A 20,872-nucleotide genomic window follows, 5' to 3' on the forward strand; every position below is an offset into this window, starting at 1 on the left:
ATCATAGGAATTTGTGTTTGTCTGACTTATTTCATTAGGCATAATGCCCTCAAGGTCCATTCATATTATTGTAATTGACATGATTTCTTTTGTGTGTGTGTGTGGTTGAGTAGTATTCCATTGTATACTACATGTTCTTTATCTCTTTATCTCTTCATCCATTGATGGACACTTAGGCTGTTTCTTTATCTTCGCTGTTTTAAATAATGCTGTGGTGAACATGGGGGTGCAGATAGCTTTCTGAGTTAGTGTTTTCATTTACTTCAGATACATACCCAGAAGTGGAATTGCTCGATCACATAGTCATTCTGTTTTAATCTTTCGAGAAACCTCCTTTCTGTTTTCCATAGTGGCTATATCAATTTACCTTCTCCAACAGTGCACGAAGGGCCTCTTTTCTCCGCATGCTTGCCAACACTTGTTATTTCTGGTCTTTTCGATAATAGCTATTCTGACAGATGTGAGGTGGTAACTCATTGTGGTTTTGATCTGCATTTCCCTGATGATGAATGATGGTGAACATGTTTTCATGCACCTGTTGGCCATCTGTATGTAGGTCTTTGGAGAAATGTCTGCTTAGATCCTCTGCCCATTTTTTGTTTTTGTTTTTGATTACACAGAATATTTATTTGTAGTGGTAATTTACTTCTAGATGCAGATTTGATTATGTTTTCAAGAATTTTAAATTACTTCGGAAAATGAGTGAGTATTTTAAACTGCGGTTTGACATTTCTTCATTTCTCTGAAGTGTTTTCAGTTCCGTGCTTTGGGAATAGTAGTCCAGGCGACTTCTTTTCCCGAGTGAAGAACAGACCTTATGAACGTACAAAGCCTTTTCAGAGAAGATAGCAAGCTAAATGACCTCAAGTATTGGAGAGGAACAAGAAGAGCATAAAAGGGTTATTAGTTATTACCTAATTCTGAAGGAGAGGCAAAGTTAAAGTACTTTAAGCAAAGAGTAACATAATAAGATCCATGTTTTAGGAAGGAAGCCACGGGGGTAACCAGTATGAAAGCTGGGCCGGAGATGAGGGGTAGTGCCGCAATGAAGTGGAGAGATTTGACTCAAGACGGCGGTGGTAGAGATGGCAAAGATGAGACTCTTTGAAAAGCATTTCATAAACCTTCCTGAAATTCTAGGATTGCGACCTGGTTTGGGTAGGTAAATTAAAGAAGGAGAGAGAGATGAGCTGTGTGTCTAGTTTTGGAGTCCTAGTTTTGACAGATGGATAGTGATAAAAGGAACGTAGGAAGAGAAGCAGATGTAGTGGGGGACAGTGTGAGGAATAGTTAGATTGGTGACATATGTTTACTTCGACATTCCTGAGGGTATCCGAGTGCAGGTGTTCACTATACATTTGGGGAGTACCCCTTTGGCACTTAGGAGCCAGAAAGGGCTAGAAAGAAATTACTTGGAAACTACAACACTTCCGAGATAGCTGAAAAATAAGAATGGGTAAGGTATTCTGTTAAGTGGATGTTCGTGGGAAGACAGAGTTAGAACTCTGGGGAACATTAGCATTTCAGGGGACAAGATAGGAAACCACAAGGGGACATATGTGACACAGTTGAGAAATGACATTAGTCTAGGATATGATTGGCAAATATAATTAGCTTTGGGTTGGAGAAAGCCACATTGTGGGAACTGAGGAGTTAAGATCAGAGGTTGGAGATAGCACATTCAGAGTTAACCTTTCAAGAAGTTTGGTGAAGGAAAGCAGGGAAACAGTGATAGCTTAAGGAGTGAGGCTAGATGGTGGTAAAGATGTTCATTGCTTTGTTTCATGTTTTCTCTAGGATGCGGGAAGCTCGAGCGTGCTTGTAATCAGAGAGGGGCATTGTCGGAGAAAGCACTCGCAGGGTGAAAGAGTGGAGAGGTTTCTAGTCCCGTGGAAGTCAGGAGCGTGAGATGTAAAACCGTGTAGAGGGGTTTGCCCGGCAGAGACCAGAGCTACGTCTTTCTCTGACAGAGTAAGAAAGGAGTGCTGAAGATCGCAAATTCCGAGGAAGAGAAAGAAGCGGCCGTAGGTGTCAGGGGTTGCAGAGATGAGACACCGTACGTTTGTAGGGGCTCGGCGGGTCGAGCCGTGTGAGTTTCTCCGTCAGTGCTTGGTGCCGAGAGCAGAGCTCGCTAGAGCGGTATCGGCCCGATCCAGGATCGGAGCTGTAACAAGGTGGATGTGACACACTAAGGGATGAGAAAACCTAAAGATGCAAAGTAGCTGAAATCAGGAGATGAGGAAGTGAGGAGGTGTGGTTAGGCAGAGCAGGATGCAGCGACGTCGGGACTGGGACTGACAGATGTTAATGCGGATTGACCACCTGACGGGAAGGAGAATTGTTGGGAAGATAGGAAGTTGTGGTCAAAGACTTAATTTAAGATTTTGGAGTTGGGACAGTTCTCAGTGATCCTAATGTAGAACTGACTTAAAGGTGACAGCGTCAGATCTAGGACACAGCGAGCTGTAAGGGTGGTCAGTATGTCCAGTAAGGTGCCAGGAGACTAGTGGAGAGTAAGAAGAAACGCACCTGTGGCCCAGATGCCTGGATCCTAGCAGAGGTGATCTGGGTGATGGGTTGATCTGGGTGTTACAGTCCAGGTAGAAATAAATGGTGGTTGAGAGTCACTATGAGTTGAGCTTGTAGAGCAGCATTCCTGAGATCTGGGGCTGATGGTGAGAGGAATTAGGTTTTATGTTAGATGAGGGAAAGAAGTCCTGTTTGTAGGAAAAAAAATATTAGCTGGAGTGTGCACAGCAGGAGGCATAATGGTTGTTACACACAGTGATGGACTGAAAAGTGTAGCGCAGGGCTGGTTTCAGTGGATCCAGAGCGTAGGTCGAAGAAAGGTGGGTGGATTCTTCAGCTGCTGATACTTCTGTAAGGAGGAATGCTAATTTTTACAATTAATGGAAGATTTGCTTTCAGGTAGCTTATTTGACTAATTCTGTCAAGTCAAAGCTTCTAGCGGGTGAGGGAGGCTGTACCATCTGTGAAACCACTCAGGTAAAGAACATGCTTCCTTATTATCTTTTTTGATTTTTTTTAACCAGTGTTTTCAAAACTACATGTAAAAGTTTTCATATCTTTGGGATCCTGAGACCTGTACCAGCATCCTTCATTCTTAAGCTCTTAGTTCCCGGTGTAACCCGCTGCTCCTTGTTTGGTCCCCGCATGAGTTCAGAACGTATCTGACAGAGCAGGTTTGTTACTGAATTTCAGGGAGACCTTGGGAAGGTTGAGCATTCTATGCAGCAAACAAGCCTCACAGGCCAGTGGATGAATTTCTTCGTAGTGCAGAGCAGAGACAGTGTGTAATGAAGTCTCAGCGACTGAAACGCAGATCTCACCCGACACTCCTGTCCTGAGGCTGACTCCTGGGATGGCTGTGGCTCTGGTTGTGTGACTCCGGTTGAGTAGGTTGTCTGGCCTTCAGCAAAGGTGCTGCCCATGAGTAACGCAGAGTATACAGGACAGCTGTTGTACAGACATCAAGATGGATTTGAAGTTTGTAAATCAGATGACTAAGAGAGTGTGTGTGTGTGTTTCAGTTCTGCAGGCTGTTGTGAAATTGTCGGTGTAGCGGTTTTTATTAGCACAGCTTCCGTAAGGTGGGAGGGGCGGGGAGGGAGAGACTCGAGCAGGCTCCACAGCCAGTGTGGAGCCCCATGCTGGGCTCCCATCGTAGAACCCTGAGATCAGGACCTCAGCCACAGTCAGGAGCTTAACTGACTCAGCCACCCAGGCTCCCTAGGACAGCGTCAGTAGGATTTTATTTTATTTTTAAAGAATTTATTTACTTACTAGCACAGGAAGGAGGGAGGGAGAGAGCAGGAGTTGGAGAGGACAGAGAGAAAGAAAAGCAGACTTCCCGCTGAGCAGGGAGCCTGCCCCGGTACTTGATCGCAGGACCCTGAGGTCATGACCTGAGTTGAAGGCAGATGCTTCACTGACTAATTCCTCATTAAGATCTTAATGAAAATTTTATAAAATCATTTACCTGATTTGAGAAAGAAAAAAGAAAATTGATTTTTTAGAGATGTTTTAGTTTTTTATTCTTTTTTTTTTTTTTTTTTTTTTTTTTTTGCTTAAACTTCTAATCTTGAATGAAAAAGCCACTCAAGAAATGCCCTTTGGAGCGCATAGGTGGTGCAGTCGGTTCTGAGTCCTGATTTTGGCTCAGATCATGATCTCAGAATCTGAGACCCAGGCCCCGCCCCCTCCTGGCAGGCTCCCCTGCTCACTGGGGAGTCTGCCCCACCCCCTGTCTTTCTCCCCTCTGTCCCTCCCCTCCCCCTGCCTCCATCAAAAATAAATAAAAAACAATAAATGCCCTTTGATAAGAGGAATATTTATTTATACCTTGAAGGGAAAGGACTGGGATGAAATAAACATCAGCAAAGAAATCGATAGGCTGGTAAATCTAAGTAAGTGATTATTTAGTAAGTCATGGATGAGGGTTAAAACATGCTGTTAAAAATGATGATGACCGAGGTAGAGGCTGTGGTTGAAAGACTAGGGACCTTGTATTGCTTGGGAACATAGATTGACTTTTTTTTAGACTGATTGTTTTCAAATTATTTATCATTTAATTTTGCACCTAAGAGAGATCATCACTGTGTGCTGCCTTAGAGGGAAAGTCCACTTCATCATAGCTTTGTGACCGTCCTGACTCAGCCACATCCCTGCATTAGTAAGTTCCTCAGGTTCTCCATACGAAGTTGTTTGGATAAAGAAGAGGAGGCCACAGAGTGACCAACTCGCTTATGCTGGGAGAGAAGAACTCATTCCCAGCTCCTGTAACCACACTCGCCCCCTGCTTTCTCCGTTCTCTTGTACTGAGGGGGAGGCCTGAAGGCAGAGCAGGAGTTGGGTCAAGGGTTGCAGAAAGAGAAGTGGGGAGGTTCTAACCCTGGAGCCCATGGTTCTGGAGAACAAACGGTAGAAATGTTTGTCTGAGCTGTGCCCTGGGATCCTGCAGGTGCTGCCTCTTGCGTTGAAAGGGGACCTCAAGGGCCAGGAATCTCACGCCCTTATCTGTCCCCATCTTCCCACTCTGAAGATTCTGCGATAGTGGGTGAAGCTCTTTCTGGAGTGCTAGAACCCAAGGAATGAACTTGGCCTGAGGAAACTGGTCACTGGTGTTAAAGTCGTCTTCCCTCCGTTGTCCAGACGTCTTTGATCATCTGAGTGAAAAGCTCTGTGTCACTCTCGACGAACTTGTTGGCTCCGATGAGACCCTGCGCTGGGGTCAGCACAGGGGGTGGGAACGGAATCTGTGCTATTTCTGTGTGTGACCCCAGAAGGGTCACATAGAAGCAAGGGTCATGTGTCTCCGGCTTTCTCGGAATCATCACTTCCAAGTTTCCGCTTTCGGTTAAACGCGTTCCTTTTACTTAGAAGGGACCCAGATGGTGCGCTGACACACTCGGTGTTGGCAGGCATGCCCTTCCCTACCGACCCCACACTCGACTTCTTCGATTTTCAGGTTTCACTTCCTGAACTCGTCCTTGATCTCGGCCCTTCTCCCCGCGTGGGGCCGAGCAGAGAAGGCTCGCTCCTCTGATGGTATCGCACACTCTGGTGCAGCCCATCGCACTGTGATGCTCTTTCCTTCAATCTCTTGCTCTCGGGTTTCTTTCTCGCCCTCAAGCTGACGAGCTCTTACGGAGCAAGTGTGAAATCTCACATCCCTCGTCCAGTCCGCTTTCTCCTTCTCGGGCCCAGAACCCGGTACATGGGAAGGAGTTCACTTAAATGTCGGCTCTGCAGTTGCCCAGGCGTCTCCTGCCTACCCCTGAGTAGGGAAGATTCACTTTCATCTTAATTGCCCCTGCTCTAAGACACATCGGTTGTTTGTTTTCAGGAAGAAATGTGCCCTTCGCTTTTCTTGTAGCACAGATACAGGCAGTTATTAAGTTTTAACTAGACCGATTTGCTTGGGTAGCTGTTGTTTTTATTCTAGGACTTTAAGAAAATAAACGGTTAAGGGGAATTTTTGTCTTGCCATTTCCTAGGAAACAGAGGTAGGGTCTTCGGTGGAAGGAAGGTGGAGAACAGCATCTTGTCAAAGACATGGTGATGAATTATCCAGAGATCTGTACTGGTAGTTCTTCAGAGTTCCCTGTGGAGTGCATTTGTGTGTAGAAGTAACTTTCTAAGCACTGTTTAGATATTAGGTTTTTTTTTTTTTTTAATATTTTACTTTATTTTTTTAAAGATTTTATTTATTTATTTGACAGATCACAAGTAGACAGAGGCAGGCAGAGGGTGGGGGGTAAGCAGGCTCCCCGCTGAGCAGAGAGCCCAATGCGGGGCTTGATCCCAGGACCCTGAGATCATGACCTGAGCTGAAGGCAGAGGCTCAGCCCACTGAGCCATCCAGGACCCCCCGGTTTTTGTTTTTTGTTTTTTTAATTAAGTAATCTCCAAAACCCATGTGGGGCTCGAACTCATGATTGAGTTCCTTGCTTTACTCAGTTAGTGAGACAGCCCTAGTGAGTTTTTTGTTTTGTTTTGTTTTGTTTTAGTTGAGTCAAAATTTTCAGCAAATTGAGCAGGAAATGTAAATGATAATTAATACCTAACATCTAATAATAATCTTCCTACGTCAGGTTCAAGATGTTGTTCCTATAACGAGTTACGACACTGCTGGCTCATTCCTGCTACTGGGATGTAACAATGGATCAATATACTACATAGGTAAGTTTCTGGCCATGTAGCCTGGTCCTATTTAATATTTTTTAAAAATAAAATACTACTTAAAAAAATTTTAAATAGATGCACTATTTTAATACTTAAAATGTTTATGTTTTAGATATGCAGAAGTTCCCTTTGAGAATGAAGGATAATGATCTTCTTGTAACCGAGCTTTACCACGATCCTTCAAATGATGCCATTACGGCGCTGAGCGTGTACCTCACACCCAAGACAAGTTAGTACCCGGCAAAACTCTTACAGATTCTTGACCCTTTTTGGAGAATGTATGTGTATTTACTGGTTTGTCATGCTAAAACTAATAGTAGTTTCTTTTTGAGAATTACACTTTGGAGGATATCATCTCTCAGTCTGAAGTTTATATTTGGTCATGTATTGAAGCCAAACATGACCCATAAGCAAGCATAAGTTGAGGTGGGAAATGAGGACTTTTCCTCTCCCGTGTTGTATTTAAGTAAAACATTGCAGCATTAACTAAAGTTAGTTAAAAAAAAAAAAAAAAAAAATCTATACATTTACCTTCCTATTTACCGTAGCTGATTTTGTTTTGAAATTGGGAGCTTTTTATTTTTTTAACAGTGAGAAAGCTTTCAGACTATTAATCTCTGTTGGAAATTGCCTTATTTCCTTGGAAAGATTTTAATTTGTTATGGAAAAAAAAACATTTTATTTGGAGGTTTAGTATCTAGCTTTCTGTCTTTCCAAGGCCATTACAATGAAATTTTATTAAGAATTTTTGTGTTTTTTATATTTTTACATTCTAGTTCGAAAGAAAATGTAAGCGGGAAATTTAAAATTTATCTGTGATGAATTACAGGAAATATTAACATGTCTAGCAATATTAATATATTTGAATGTGGTACTCATATAAAATTATCACTATTGAGTTCATTGAAGAAGAAATCTTCAGTGGAAGTATTCTAATGTATGCAGATGATTTTGATTAATATTACAGTAGGATTTCAGCTGTCTTTTGCTAAAATGGGTCCGTAAACACGGTCTTATGTGTTGGCTGCTTTTGTGCAGCAGTTGTGTGTGGTTGTGACAGATAGTAGTATGGCGTGGAAAGTTTGAAATATTTGCCATCTAGCCCTTTACAGAAAGTTTGCTGTCCTCTGCTATAGAATGAGATGTGCTTTTCTTTTCAGTCAAATTAGAAAGGGAGGAAAAACCTTGGCGGTGGCAGGGGGACCACAGGGTGGCTTTTTAGGTTAGAAGCGTTTGCTGCGGTGTGTTCCTTCTCTTCTGATTCAGGTGTTTTCAGGTGAATCCGGCAGAATAACTATTAAAGCTAAAAGATTCTCTATCTGTGAACCTCTTAAGTATAGTGGTTACTGAACTCCATTCTATCCTTAAATATGTAATGGAGTCTGGACACTTGTCTTTAAAACACACACACACACAGGTGAGCTTGACAGTGAGCTTGTGCAGAGTTAGACACACCGGAGGTGAGTGTGATGTAAGCAAGGTCATGGGTGTGTTTGCTTCAGAGCTAAGTATTTTGAGTCTGTTAAATAGTATATCCATGAGTATTCAAGAAAGAATCAATAATATAACAAAAGTAAAAGTAAAACACATGGTTATTCCAGGCTAGAAGTGGTAATGGAATATTGCTTTAGAAATACTGCTAGGAAATACGTAGCATGTCAGATTTACTAATTCTTTAAACATTTGTAGAAGACCTGTCTCAGGCACTCCGTAAGGCGATACAAATAAAAAGATGGTTGCGACTGAGTCCCTGTCAGTGACGAGTGGAGACAGACGGGGAAGCGGAGGAGCGGGTGTCAGAGTGACGGGGACGGACCCTCCCAGGCAGCGCGGGGAGGGCTGCACCAGTCCACGGGGGGGGGGGGGGAGGACTTGCGAAGGAAATAACGATTTTCATGCGCTGTCTGTGCCGGGCTGGATTGGGGGCTCGTGAAAGCACCGAATCCAGCTCTGTCGCTTTTCCCGCAGGGCAGCTTTGTGTCGCCATCTGATGTGCCCCCTTTCAACTTCTGCCCTCGTGCAGGTGTCTCTGGGAACTGGATCGAGATCGCCTACGGTACGAGCTCTGGCGCGGTGCGCGTGATCGTGCAGCACCCGGAGACGGTGGGCTCGGGCCCGCAGCTCTTTCAGACTTTCACCGTTCACCGAAGTCCTGTTACAAAAATCATGCTGTCCGAGAAGCATCTGGTGTCAGGTAAAGTCCTGGTGAGGAGCTCTGTCCCCTTAAAACCTTGTTTGCCTCTGTGCAATTTTCTAGACTCCACGAATGGAAAGAAGAGAAAAAACACTGGTTTATGTGAGAAAAGCATATTAAAAGAAATGGTAGGAAAGTTTAATACTGAAGAAATGTTACGGTTGTCTTTTAAAGAAAGTTTATTTTTAATATTGCCCGATTGTAGTATACATAAATCTAGTAAAGAGTTGAGCATATCTTTTACTTACTCTCTATTCTTTTTTTTTTTTTTTTTAAAGATTTTATTCATTCACTTGACAGAGAGAGATCACAAGTAGGCAGAGAGGCAGGCAGAGAGAGAGAGAGAGGAGGAAGCAGGCTCCCTGCTGAGCAGAGAGCCCGATGGGGGGCTCGATCCCAGGACCCTGAGATCACGACCTGAGCCGAAGGCAGCGGCCCAACCCACTGAGCCACCCAGGCGCCCTACTTACTCTCTATTCTAATATTTTGTTCTCCTGGCAGTTTATTTGAGGAAAATTACATTTTTTTGCGTTCGTTGTTCCTTAGTCACTAGGGTTTTTTTTTTAATGTCGATTCTCATTAGATACTTAGATGATACAGGTTTTTAAGCTTAATGAGTGTGACACTCACAGTATTGATCACAGTAAAATTCCATTGATGAGGCTCACTGTATATGAAATTTCTAAAAGGCTTTAATTTTCTTTTGAGTCAGGTGTATCAGTAGAGTTTGCTTTTACATTAAATCTTTTGTAGGATCACTTCCTGCCTAACTTAAACTTTTTATAAGCATCATTTTCATCTGTCAAGTTTATTGTTTATTGGAAGACTACGTCATACTAAAAGGTGATGCATCTTTGACTAATCTGCAGTCTAAGTAAACACTCATGGGGCTGAAATACCTTGTCCATGGATGGATGGGTGGGTGGATGGGCGCGCTTTTATTGATATTTAATTGCTTGAGTAAAAAGTCCAGTGGTTTTGAGTATAATTATGCCCGCCCACCCCAAACAATCCATCTCTCTCCTCTTTAGGTTTTCTTAAAGCAGCTCACCTGCCTCCCTGAAGAGTCTTCATCACACTCTTGTGGGTTCCTCCTCTTTTGGCCAGTCACTGAGGGTTGGGTTGCTTGAGAGCTCTTCCTCGTTCTCCATTCTTCCTTGTCCGTAGAGTTCTTGGCGACTTGAGTGTTACTGTCTGTGTGCCAGGGACCCCCAGACTTTTTCTTCACCTGTGACCGTTCACAGAGTTCCAGATGTGTATATCTAGGGTAGACAAGTCTCTGGTTGGATAGACATGTCAGAATTAACCTGGATCAACAGTGCTTGGCTGTTTCTCTCAGAAGCCATCTCAGCACACAGCATCACCAGTGCGCATTTCCTCAAGCTCGAGACCTAGGAACCGCTCCTGGTTCTTCCCTTTCTCACACCCCCGACAAATGTGTAATTGGTTGCTAAGTCCTTTTAGCTTTGCTTCAATGTATGTCACAGATCTGATCACTCGGTGTCCATTGCTGGCAGCCGGGTAGCTTTTCTCATTTCTCCCCCAGATCACTGAGCTCAGATATTTTTTTTTGTCTGTTTCTCTCTTGCCTCTCTGTGGTTCATGTTCCTTATAGTAGGTAGAGCCAGAAATAGCTTTTAAAAATGTAAACCTTGCTGACTCCCCATGGCTTCCTATTGAGTGCAGGATAAATAAACTAATAGGGTTTTTCCTATTATGGGTCCTGTCTTCTTTTCAAGCCTCGTTTTCTCTCTGCCCTTCATGTAACTTTCCTCATTGCTTACAACACCCTAACCCTTTGGCTTTTGAATTTGTTAAAAATGCTTCAGAACTTCTGCACTTCTTTTTTTTTAAGATTTTATTTACTTATTAGACAGAGATCCCAAGCGGCAGAGAGGCAGGCAGAGAGAGAGGAGGAAGCAGGCTCCCGCTGAGCAGAGAGTCTGACATGGGGGCTTGATCCCAGGACCCGGGGATCATGACCTAAGCCAATGGCAGAGGCTTTGACCCACTGAGCCACCCAGGCGCCCCTGCACTTCTTTTTATTTGAAATGTTTCATCTCTCGATACTTGTTTGGCTGCCTTCTTGTCACTCGGGTCCATTTCCAGTACCTCCTCAGTGAGGCCACCCAGTCCCACTTAGCCAGACGTCTCTCCAGGTCGCTTTTGCTGTCAACATCTCTATTGGTTTTCTTCATAGACTTATCACTGAATCATTGTTTTGTTTGCTTATTTATCGTCTGTCTCCCTCTGCTAGAATGTCAGTCTTACAGTAGCAGAAGAAGCTCTTTGACTCTGTTTTCAACACTTACCAGAATTCTTGACACATAAAAGATGCTGTATAAATGTTACGTAAAATGAGGTCATTGGATCCTGTGAGAAAATAAGATTGTTTTGCCGAGGTTATTGTGATGTTCAAATGACCACATTTAGCTGTTGTTTGGATGATGATGCGGTTCCTGCAGGATGAGGGTCCAGAGCGCTACACAGTGCGATCTGCATTTTAACATCGAATATTTCTTGTAGGTTTGAAATTTAAATAAATTTGTCAAGAAAAATGTCCAGTTGAGCTAAAAATCTAGAGTATTTTATGTTAACTCAGTTACATTATTCTGCCACCTGGTGGATATCAACATGTATGTAACGACATTCTTTTTCTGATAGTGTTAGTTTTCATGTCTTAAATAGAAACTGAAATGATTAATTTTAACATAATAGCCATAATTGCCTATTGAATCACTTTAAGTGTTCAAGGTATTTTCTTTTTCTTCTTTTTTTTTTTTTCCAAGGTATTTTTCTGAATCCTGGTAAGCATAAGAGTGAAATCAGGAAATTATTTTCCATGAAGTTGATTAAACAGCCTAGAACTAAATGTCTCCTTTTTCACCAGAAACCGGTATCCTGAGACATGAGAATCTTGTTACATAAGTAACACTGATACTTTGAATTTTTATTGCTATTTGTTAAAATTAAATTTCTAAAGTTTTGTTTCAAATTTGCAACTGTGGCCATTTACCCAGTGGGAAAGGTGTGTATATATGAAAGTTTGGATACTTTTCTAGCATTTACTGGTGAAGTCATAGCTCATTGCTAATAATAGCACATTCTCTGGAATCCAAATAAATTGCACTTTTCCATTAAAACGGAATGCCACAAAAGAGCACATTTATTTATTTATTTATTTATTTTCTAAAAGCACGTTTTTTTAATAAGGATTGCCACAAATGTACTTTTTTTCTTTTACATTAATATCAGTTGCTGGTTTATATTTTCTAAAGGAGTATTTAGATCAAAAAAACAATAGAGGTCAGGTACTTGTTAGATATCTCAATATATATCCACTTAATATTATTTACATTAAAAAAAAAACTAGTTGGAGTATGTTTCTTAAATGCAGTCTCGCATTTTATATAAAAATACTTCTTTATTTTAATTTTCCTCAATATAGCTTGAGTGGGCGATACAAGCTTTTTGACAAATGTAATTTGTGGCAGTAAATTTTCAGGAACTCCTGATCTAGGTTGTCTAATATTTAACAGAAGCAGTTTCAGTGGTTGAAAAAAAAAAAACTGCACAACTCACTTACTATGTAGTTTAGCCACAGAACAGAATAATATTCAGCATCTTTTGTCTTGTGTACACCTTTTTTTTTTTTTAACCTTTTTTACGTTTATACTCAACAGGCTACTTTTATAAGGACCCATGGATTTACTCACATTCCTTAGATTTGTAGCAAGGTAAACTGTATTCAGTTCTTTCAATTTTGTTGGCTAGGATAACTTTAGGATAAATAGGTTGTCGGCCATTCAAAATATGCTGTGATCTATCCAAGATTATAGTTTAAAAAGTTAAAATTTGTTTATAAAAGTGATTTTGTTGATGCTTTTATAATCTGTATTTAATAACTTATTTTTTGTTTTCTTTCCTAGTGTGTGCCGACAATAATCACGTCCGGACATGGACAGTAACACGGTTCAGAGGCATGATCTCTACTCAGCCAGGGTCTACACCATTAGCGTCGTTCAAGATACTGTCTCTGGAGGAGACGGAGAGTCATGGAAGCTATTCCTCTGGAAATGACATAGGTGGGTTAGATAATTTGGGGGCATTTTCAAGTATTTTGTGGGTCAATGCAGAAGTAGTATGTTAACTGTAGTAGAAACCTAAAACTGAGTTTCAAATAGAAATTTTTCACTTCAGTTTTGAAACTCATTTAAAAGAAATTTAATATGTTTCTTAGTTCTGTAAATTCACAAATTATAGCCTTTTTTTGTTTAAAAAGTTGAGAGCAGAGTTTTCATCTGTTTATCATTTCCTTATTAAAATAATATCTCCAAATGCTAACCACTTTAGGTCGTAATTAAAAACCAGGATAGGGAAAAAAATAAATAAAGGCAGGATAGCAGTGCGCATTTGACACCTGAAACTTTTTTTTCTTTTATTGCTAATAATCTGAAAATAAAATTTTGAAGCTGGCAAAGGGCTGGCTGTGTTACATGCTAGCAGTCTTGGTGGCATCACAGTGGCTTGTAGGAAATGATAATAGCATGTCTCAGTGGATACGCTCTGATTTCAGCAAAAAGTATATGAAGTCGGTGTGACTTGTCCATCACGACACCATATGACACGTGGATGTGGATTCTCTCTCTCTCTCTCTCTGTCTTCAGCAAAAATATATGAAGTTGTGATGTGTCTGTCCTGACACCCTATGACACGAGCAGATGTGGATTCCGTCACTGTCTCTCTCTCACACACACACACACACAGTCTTCACAGAGACAATCATTTTCCCCAGGGGCACTTTTGGAAGAATCTCTACTGGATATTCATTGCGTCTCACGTGCTTTTAATAGTTCTATGGGACCTGCTCACTGACTCCTGGGCCTGTCTGGTCATTTTTTAAATAAGCAGAAATTGTAGCACTGGTGGAAAATAGGGAATATGTGAGAGGTCTTTTACCAGATTTGTTTTATGTGAAACATTTAAATATATGTCCATCCAGAATATGCCCTCACGGTAAAGATTTCAAAGTAGTTATCTTTTTTTTTTTTTTTTTTTAAGATTTCATTTATTTGACAAAGGTGGGAGAGCAGGCTCCTCGCTAAGCAGAGAGCCCGATGTGGGGCTCAATCGCAGGACCCTGGGATCATGACCTGAGCACAGGCTTAACCCACTGAGCCACCCAGGAGCCCCTCAAAATAGTTATCTTTGAAAAAAATAGAAGCTGCTTATGGGAATTGTACTACCACAGTCTTAGTGTTTTTTTTTTTTCAAAGAAACACTTGGTTTTGGTGATTTGAACTAATTGCTCTGTGACCCAGTTTTCTATGTGATCGAGGCACTGAAAGTTTAGTTTTATCTCATCAGTATATGTTTTTCCTGATTTATTGAGCTATAATTGACATACAACATTGTGCAGGGTTAAGTGACAGCATCAACAATTATATTGAGTGCCTTTGCTCCAAGTATTAGAAATATTAAAAAAAAAAAGAAAAGAAAAGAAGAGAAAAAAGAAATGCAGTGAACGTCAAGTTGCAGTGCAGTGACCAGTGGGGATAAAAAGCAAACAGTTACATGGGGCGAGGCGCCCGGGGCAGGTAGTGCCCGTCTCCGTGCCAGGTGTTGCGGCCTACGGTCCCCAGTTCATCTCCCTGAGAATTTTATGAGGTAGATTATTGCCACTTCACTTTGATGGAAACTGATGAGGTCTTAATGTTTGGACTAAAACTTTTTGCTGAGACACGAAGGTATAGAATGTCATCGGATCGGGACATTACTGGCAGAGAACACAGCATGCTAGAGGGATAGAGGCCCAGAGAACCTGGCGAGTTGAGAAAATGTCCAGGTCATTAGTAGTTGCTGGCACGTGGGTAAGAATTGTAGGGCGTGAGACTGGGTGGAAGGGCAGGGTCCGATCATGGAGTGTCGGATCAGGGAGAACATGTGTAATGTGAATAAATAGATGTTCTGGAAGAGCCCTGTAAGTGACAGTAGCCTTGTGAAATATTTGAAAGAGGGAAGGGAGATTCCCCCCCCCCATAGTTCTTTAAGAAAATATTTTAAGAGCTAGACATTCTCGTTAGTGGAACAGAACAGCAAGTCCAGCTTCAGAGGCTCCTGTGGGGGGGATCTGAACGGCAGCAGGCCGCGAGGCCGCTGTGAAACCAAGAACGGAGCGACTTCGAAAGCAAGAAGCTCCGAGGCAGAAGTTCAGAAGATTCAGAGGAGTCTTTCTGATTCCCTGCTCCTTCTTCACCATTGAAGATAGACGCCTGAGAGCATTTTGTGCTCTGAAGGAGCCAGTTTGGGGAGAGGAGTTGGAGAAACTTGAAGCTCGGGATGGGGGGTGTAGATCATTGAGGTACGAAAACAAGTGAGAATCTCCCATGAAGGTAAAGGTTGAAGGAAGAGAAGATATAGTCCCAGAACCCTCGTTCCTGGTTATTTTATTGGTCACCGCTAGTTTGACTTCGGTTATGGGTTATTGAGTGAGGACCGCCATTTCCTCTCAGCAGAATCAGACTGCAGAAGGCTGTCCAGTCGCTGAGCCCCTGCGCAGCCTCGCGAGGAGCCAGACGTCCTGGGTGTGACTCCAGTTCCTTTAGGCAGGACCCGTGAGGTCTTTGGTTCCCTGATCTCTTGATGCCTTACTTTTCTCATCTGTAAAATGAAGATAATAATAGTGTATCCCTTATGTGGTTGTCAGGATGACTAAAATGAGTTACTTGGGAAGCATTTCCTGTGGCACACAGTGAGCATAGTGTGTAGGTACTTGCCAGCTAATAAAGCATAAAGATGTTCCATTTATTAATTAGCTGTGATTCACATAAGGGAAAATTGTTTCATACATCACAAACTTTTTGTGAATAACAAGTTGGTATTATTTTAGCGAGTGAGTATGAAAACAAGAATTATTAGAATTTTATGTTTAAGTTTTACATGAAATACTTTTTTTTTTATATTGTTCAGAATCTTTCTAAAATGAGGGGACTATGAGCTAGTCACCTGCCTTGCCAAGTACAATCAAGTAAAAATAATTGAATCCTTGTTTTCAGATGGAAAACCTTGCAGGATGCAGCAGGTTTCTGATTAATTAATTTTTTTAATTAATTAAATTCTGTTTAATGAAGTTGTACTTTATTCTTTAAGAGTTTGCAAGTGGCTTTGCAAAAAGAGTAAAATCCATAATACATAATTTTACTTATATATCCTTTTTCTGAAGTTATAAGAAACTGAGCACATTCTCAAAGATAAAACATGTAGAGCCTTTATTTTAACACGTCTCATTCTATTACTCTTGATGTATAGTCTTAAGCAAATTAATGCCTTCAGCTTTAATGGCCGTAGTGCATAAAATATAACTTGAAATATTATGTATTTAAGAAAGGTTTAATGCAAGTTGGAGTACTTGTCAAAGCGCTTCATTCTTGTCTGACTTGGACGTGGGATAAACAATGCCGCATAGTGATAGGCATGGAAAATTCTTTCTTTTTCCTCTTTGTATTGACATTCACGTTTCTTTTGTTCAGTGAAACCAACCGAATTTCAATTAACTTGTTTTGTCATTTTCTGTTTCCTAACCCAGGGCCTTTCGGAGAGCGAGATGATCAACAGGTGTTTATCCAGAAAGTTGTTCCCATCACCAACAAACTGTTCGTAAGACTCTCATCGACTGGGAAAAGGTAAAACTTTACTGTAGAGGTGTTTATATTCAGAAGTCACTTTTGTCTTAAAAAACCTGTTGAATAATTTGGCATATTGATGAAAGAGTGCTACCAGAAGCAAATTGTTGAAAAAAGAAATCTAGTGATCTTGTGATCATTTTAGCTTAAAATAAAGAGAGTATTTAGTCCGTATCCTCTAGCATTTATTTAGATTTTCAAGCATGCTGTGCATAGTGAAGGACAAGTTACAGAGCAAGGAGTCGTGAATTTGATGGCAAAGACCTGGACTAAATCCTAATTTGGGCACTTGCTCTTATTAGCTATGAAAATTCAACTTGTTGCTTTTTTTCTCTGAGCCCCCCCCCCCCCAGTTTCTTTAGAAAGTTCACCTACCATGGCAAGATGTTGTAAGATAAAATGAATTAAAAACATGAAATCTTAGGTGGTCCCTGGCACTACCAGATGCACAATGGAAGTTAGTTTCCCCTTCCTTTTCCATTTGAGTGAAATTTTACTTCTTTTAAATTATTACATGTAGCTTCACACAGATTGAGCTGCTGTACGTTTCTCTTTAAAAACCTAAGATTTGGGTGCCTGGGTGGCTCAGTCGTTAAGCATCTGCCTTCAGCTGAGGTCGTGATCTCAGGATCTTGGGATCAAGCCCCATATCAGGCTTCCTGCTTCGCAGAAAGCCTGCTTCTCCCTCTCCCGCTCTGTTTGTGTTCCCTCTCTCTGTGTCTCTCTGTCAAATAAATAAATAACATCTTAAATAAAATAAATAAAAATAAAAACCTAAGATTTTTTTGCAGGCCAAACAAGTGAAAAAGGTAGAATTCCTGTTAGTAGTCATTAAGAAGTTTACAGATTTTCATATAAATGTTAACAAATGCTACTGATACTCTTACCCTTCAGCATATGGTCTCTGATATTTTAAAGAATAATCTCTTGGAGATATATTTTCTTCCATCAAAGTTCATTGCATGTAGTCCTCAGCAGTTAAATGAATTGATGCCAGAGAATGATTTCTATGTACTAAACTATCTTTTTGTCACCTTGTTTTTTTAAAGAAAATGTATTAGAAGCCTGTGATATAGTTAGAAGTTGAATTATTATCTTGAGAAATGTTATAAGTCATTGTGATTTATTGTGTTCTCTGCATATTCAGTGAAGATGTTGCCAAACATTTATTAAAACTGCCGCATAACATCTAACGATGTAGTATTTCAGAGTCTTGTTCAATTCTAGTGTCTCCCCTCTTCTGTTACTTTAAAGATTTATTTACTTATTTTAGAGAGAGAGAGATCAAGCAGGAAGAGGGAGGGCCGAGGGAGGAGAGAGAAACCCACGCAGGCTCTGCGCTGAGTGCGGAGCCTGACGTGGGGCTCAATGATGACCCCAAGATCAGACTCCAGCCTAAACTAAGGGTTGTAAACTCAACCAACCATGCCACCTAGGCACCCCTTTTCTGTTACTGTAAACAGTACCAGAGTGTTAGAAGCAATTATAATCTTTATAACAAAATAAATTTTATAATTTTCACATTTACGATTCCAGAGGAAAATATATGTCTATAAAAATAATCAAATTATTTTACAGAATTGAATAGGAAATCAACCCTTTATGAAGCTAATATGAAGCAAAGCTATTGTTTAAAGATAGTTCAGATTCTTAAGAATGGGAAGTAAAATGAAAAGGTTTTATTGAAAGTGGGCAGCGAACAAACCTTGTTAGCGTTTTAAAGGAAGGAGTTATTCTAAGGAATATAGCCCATAGAAAAAACAAAAAGCAAAATCATCTTTGTTTTCAAGCAGATAGGTTTATATTGTTTCATTTCACTTTATTTTAAATGTAAACAGTAATCTAGATTTATGAAATATTTTATATCAATTTACAGGTATTAAATATAATTCACTATATCAAAAAAAATTTGTAATTATCTTGATAAACACAGAAAAAACATTTGATAGTTCATCCATGTTTGACTTCAAGAAAAGGAATCTTGTACTTAAAATGACAGATATTTTTAATCTGAAAATAATACTTATAAAAACAATTATAGTACACTTTATACTCTGGTGAAATACTGAGAACTTTTCCCTTAGATTGGGAATGAGACTAGGACAGCCTCTATCACTATATGTGGGCATCTAGTAATTAACCCCTCTCCCCTTACCACTTTTTGCCCTGCCTGCTAGGAAGCTCAGCTATGCTTCATATTCTGTTTTTTTGTTACTTACGTTGATAAGGATTGTATTTCCCCTTCCTCCTTTATTTTTTGACCTTGCATTTGCCTGGTACTAATTGTTTCTTTTTTAATTTTTTTTTATTTATAAGCCCCCTCTGCTTTGAAGTAGTCTGGGATAAATAATTAAGTGCAGTTCAGTCAACTCTTATATGACTTTGACACATCATTTGCTGATACTATTTCTTGGTTTCCTTATTTGTCAAACGTGGATAGTTGTTCGTTCTCAGGTTCTTTTACCCTTAATGAAAATTAATGAAATAGTTATAAAAGTGCTTCAGAAAAGTTAAGAATATTATCCTAATGGAGGGTGCTACTTAGATCTCTCCATACAGCTGTGCATTTTTTTTCTGGTTTCAGACTTGTAATTTGCGCATAAGTTTTAAATGACCTCTCAAGATCTTTTCTAGTTTCATGCCTAGTTGCTTTGTTTCTTTCTGCCTTTTTAGTTTTATAACGTCTTTTTAGAGAATTACTCAATGCCTATCGAGGTTCTTTCTGTTTTTCTCTTATTTTAAAAAATTTTTTATGGTTTTTTCTTTCTGTTTTTCTCTTAAGGGTGACTTAAATTATTGTATTTTTCAGTTTTTCAAATACATTGTTTGTTTGTTTGTTTGTTTTTTAAAGATTTTATTTATTTATTTGACAAAGAGATCACAAGTAGGCAGAGGGGCAGGCAGAGAGAGAGAGAGAGGGAGGAGGAAGCAGGCTCTCCGCCAAGCAGAGAGCCCGATGCGGGGCTCGATCCCAGGACCCTGGGATCATGACCCGAGCTGAAGGCAGAGGCTTTAACCCACTGAGCCACCCGGGCGCCCCCAAATACATTGTTTTATAAGAGCCTTTTCTCTATACTCAAACAGCATTCAAATTTTATTTCTGTCAACTTGCCTTGAACTTTTTAATGTTTTACATATAGAGGACACTCATACATAAACAATTGATTGCAAAAATCTGGCTTACAAAATGTTAGCTGTTCCCCGTCTTCGGCAGAATCTGTGAGATCCAGGCTGTTGACTGCACAACAATATCGTCGTTCACGGTGAGAGAATGTGAGGGCTCGAGCAGGATGGGCTCCCGGCCGCGGCGCTACCTGTTCACGGGCCACACGAACGGCAGCATTCAGATGTGGGACCTGACCACGGCCATGGACATGGTGAACAAAAGCGAAGAGAGGGGTAGGTTCCGTGCCGAGAGCTCTGCGTCGCAGGGGGAGCCTCTGACGGCAGTGATGGTAATGAGGCTGTGTTTTCCCAAGATGTAGGTGGTCCCACTGAGGAGGAGCTGCTCAAGTTACTGGATCAGTGTGACCTGAGCACATCTCGCTGCGCGACTCCTAACATCAGTCCAGCAACTTCCGTGCTCCAGCACAGCCGCCTCCGGGAGTCCAGCTCCAGGTGCGGGTGGGGTCTGGGACTGTGTCTCAAGGTCGCTTGGTTGCTTTGGGGAAGATTGGGAGATCCCGTAATCACATAGTTGTTGGAAGCCACGTTCTTCAAGGCACTTTTTTAATTCAGACTTATTCAGTTTTTTTTTTTTTAATATTAATTTCTCATCTGCAAGCATATCTGATTCTTTTCATAGAAAAACACATTTTCCCTTTAACTTTTGTGACTTGCTGCCAATCTGGATGCCTTTTATGCAATCAAGAGTTCATTCAAAGGAAATTAGAAAAACCACATGTCACCTTGGATAGTATGTGGAACTTTGTTCCTCTTGCCTCAGGGACATATTGATCAAAGGGATGACATCATCTGTCTAATCTTGGATTTAGTTATTACGTACTTTTAATACAGTGGCTTCGTGTATCTTCCAGCTAGCACATTTTTAACAATTCCGAAATTTGAACTAAGGACCAAATACTGATTTATATTAGTTCCGCATTAGTTTTAAAGAGTACCCCCCCTCGTCGCTTTTTTCAGTTATTTAGAAATCCAGCTGGACTGAATATGTATATATTATTTTCATTGGTAATTTGATACACGTACACCTATGCAAACACTAATACATACTATAAAGAGTTTTAATAAGTAAATTTTTATATATAGAAATTCTTTTTTTTAATTGTTT

At 40.6% G+C, this 20,872-nt stretch overlaps 1 protein-coding gene across 2 annotated transcripts in view; it reads left to right on the forward strand.

Annotated features, from left to right (window-relative positions):
- The window catches only part of KCTD3 (potassium channel tetramerization domain containing 3), a 50,193-nt gene that overhangs the window by 27,270 nt on the left and 2,051 nt on the right, over positions 1-20,872 (forward strand). The window contains exons 11-17 of one of the 2 annotated variants that reach the window (XM_082703935.1): positions 6,615-6,702; positions 6,818-6,934; positions 8,729-8,899; positions 12,829-12,984; positions 16,485-16,581; positions 19,796-19,980; positions 20,061-20,199. In XM_082703935.1, the coding sequence (XP_082560061.1) occupies positions 6,615-6,702; positions 6,818-6,934; positions 8,729-8,899; positions 12,829-12,984; positions 16,485-16,581; positions 19,796-19,980; positions 20,061-20,199 (953 nt within the window). The remainder of the gene's footprint in view (positions 1-6,614; positions 6,703-6,817; positions 6,935-8,728; positions 8,900-12,828; positions 12,985-16,484; positions 16,582-19,795; positions 19,981-20,060; positions 20,200-20,872) is intronic. The other variant, XM_082703936.1, reaches the window with a different exon arrangement.

This window comes from Mustela nivalis (assembly GCF_964662115.1).
Source record: "Mustela nivalis genome assembly, chromosome: 16".
Lineage (NCBI taxonomy): Eukaryota > Metazoa > Chordata > Mammalia > Carnivora > Mustelidae > Mustela > Mustela nivalis.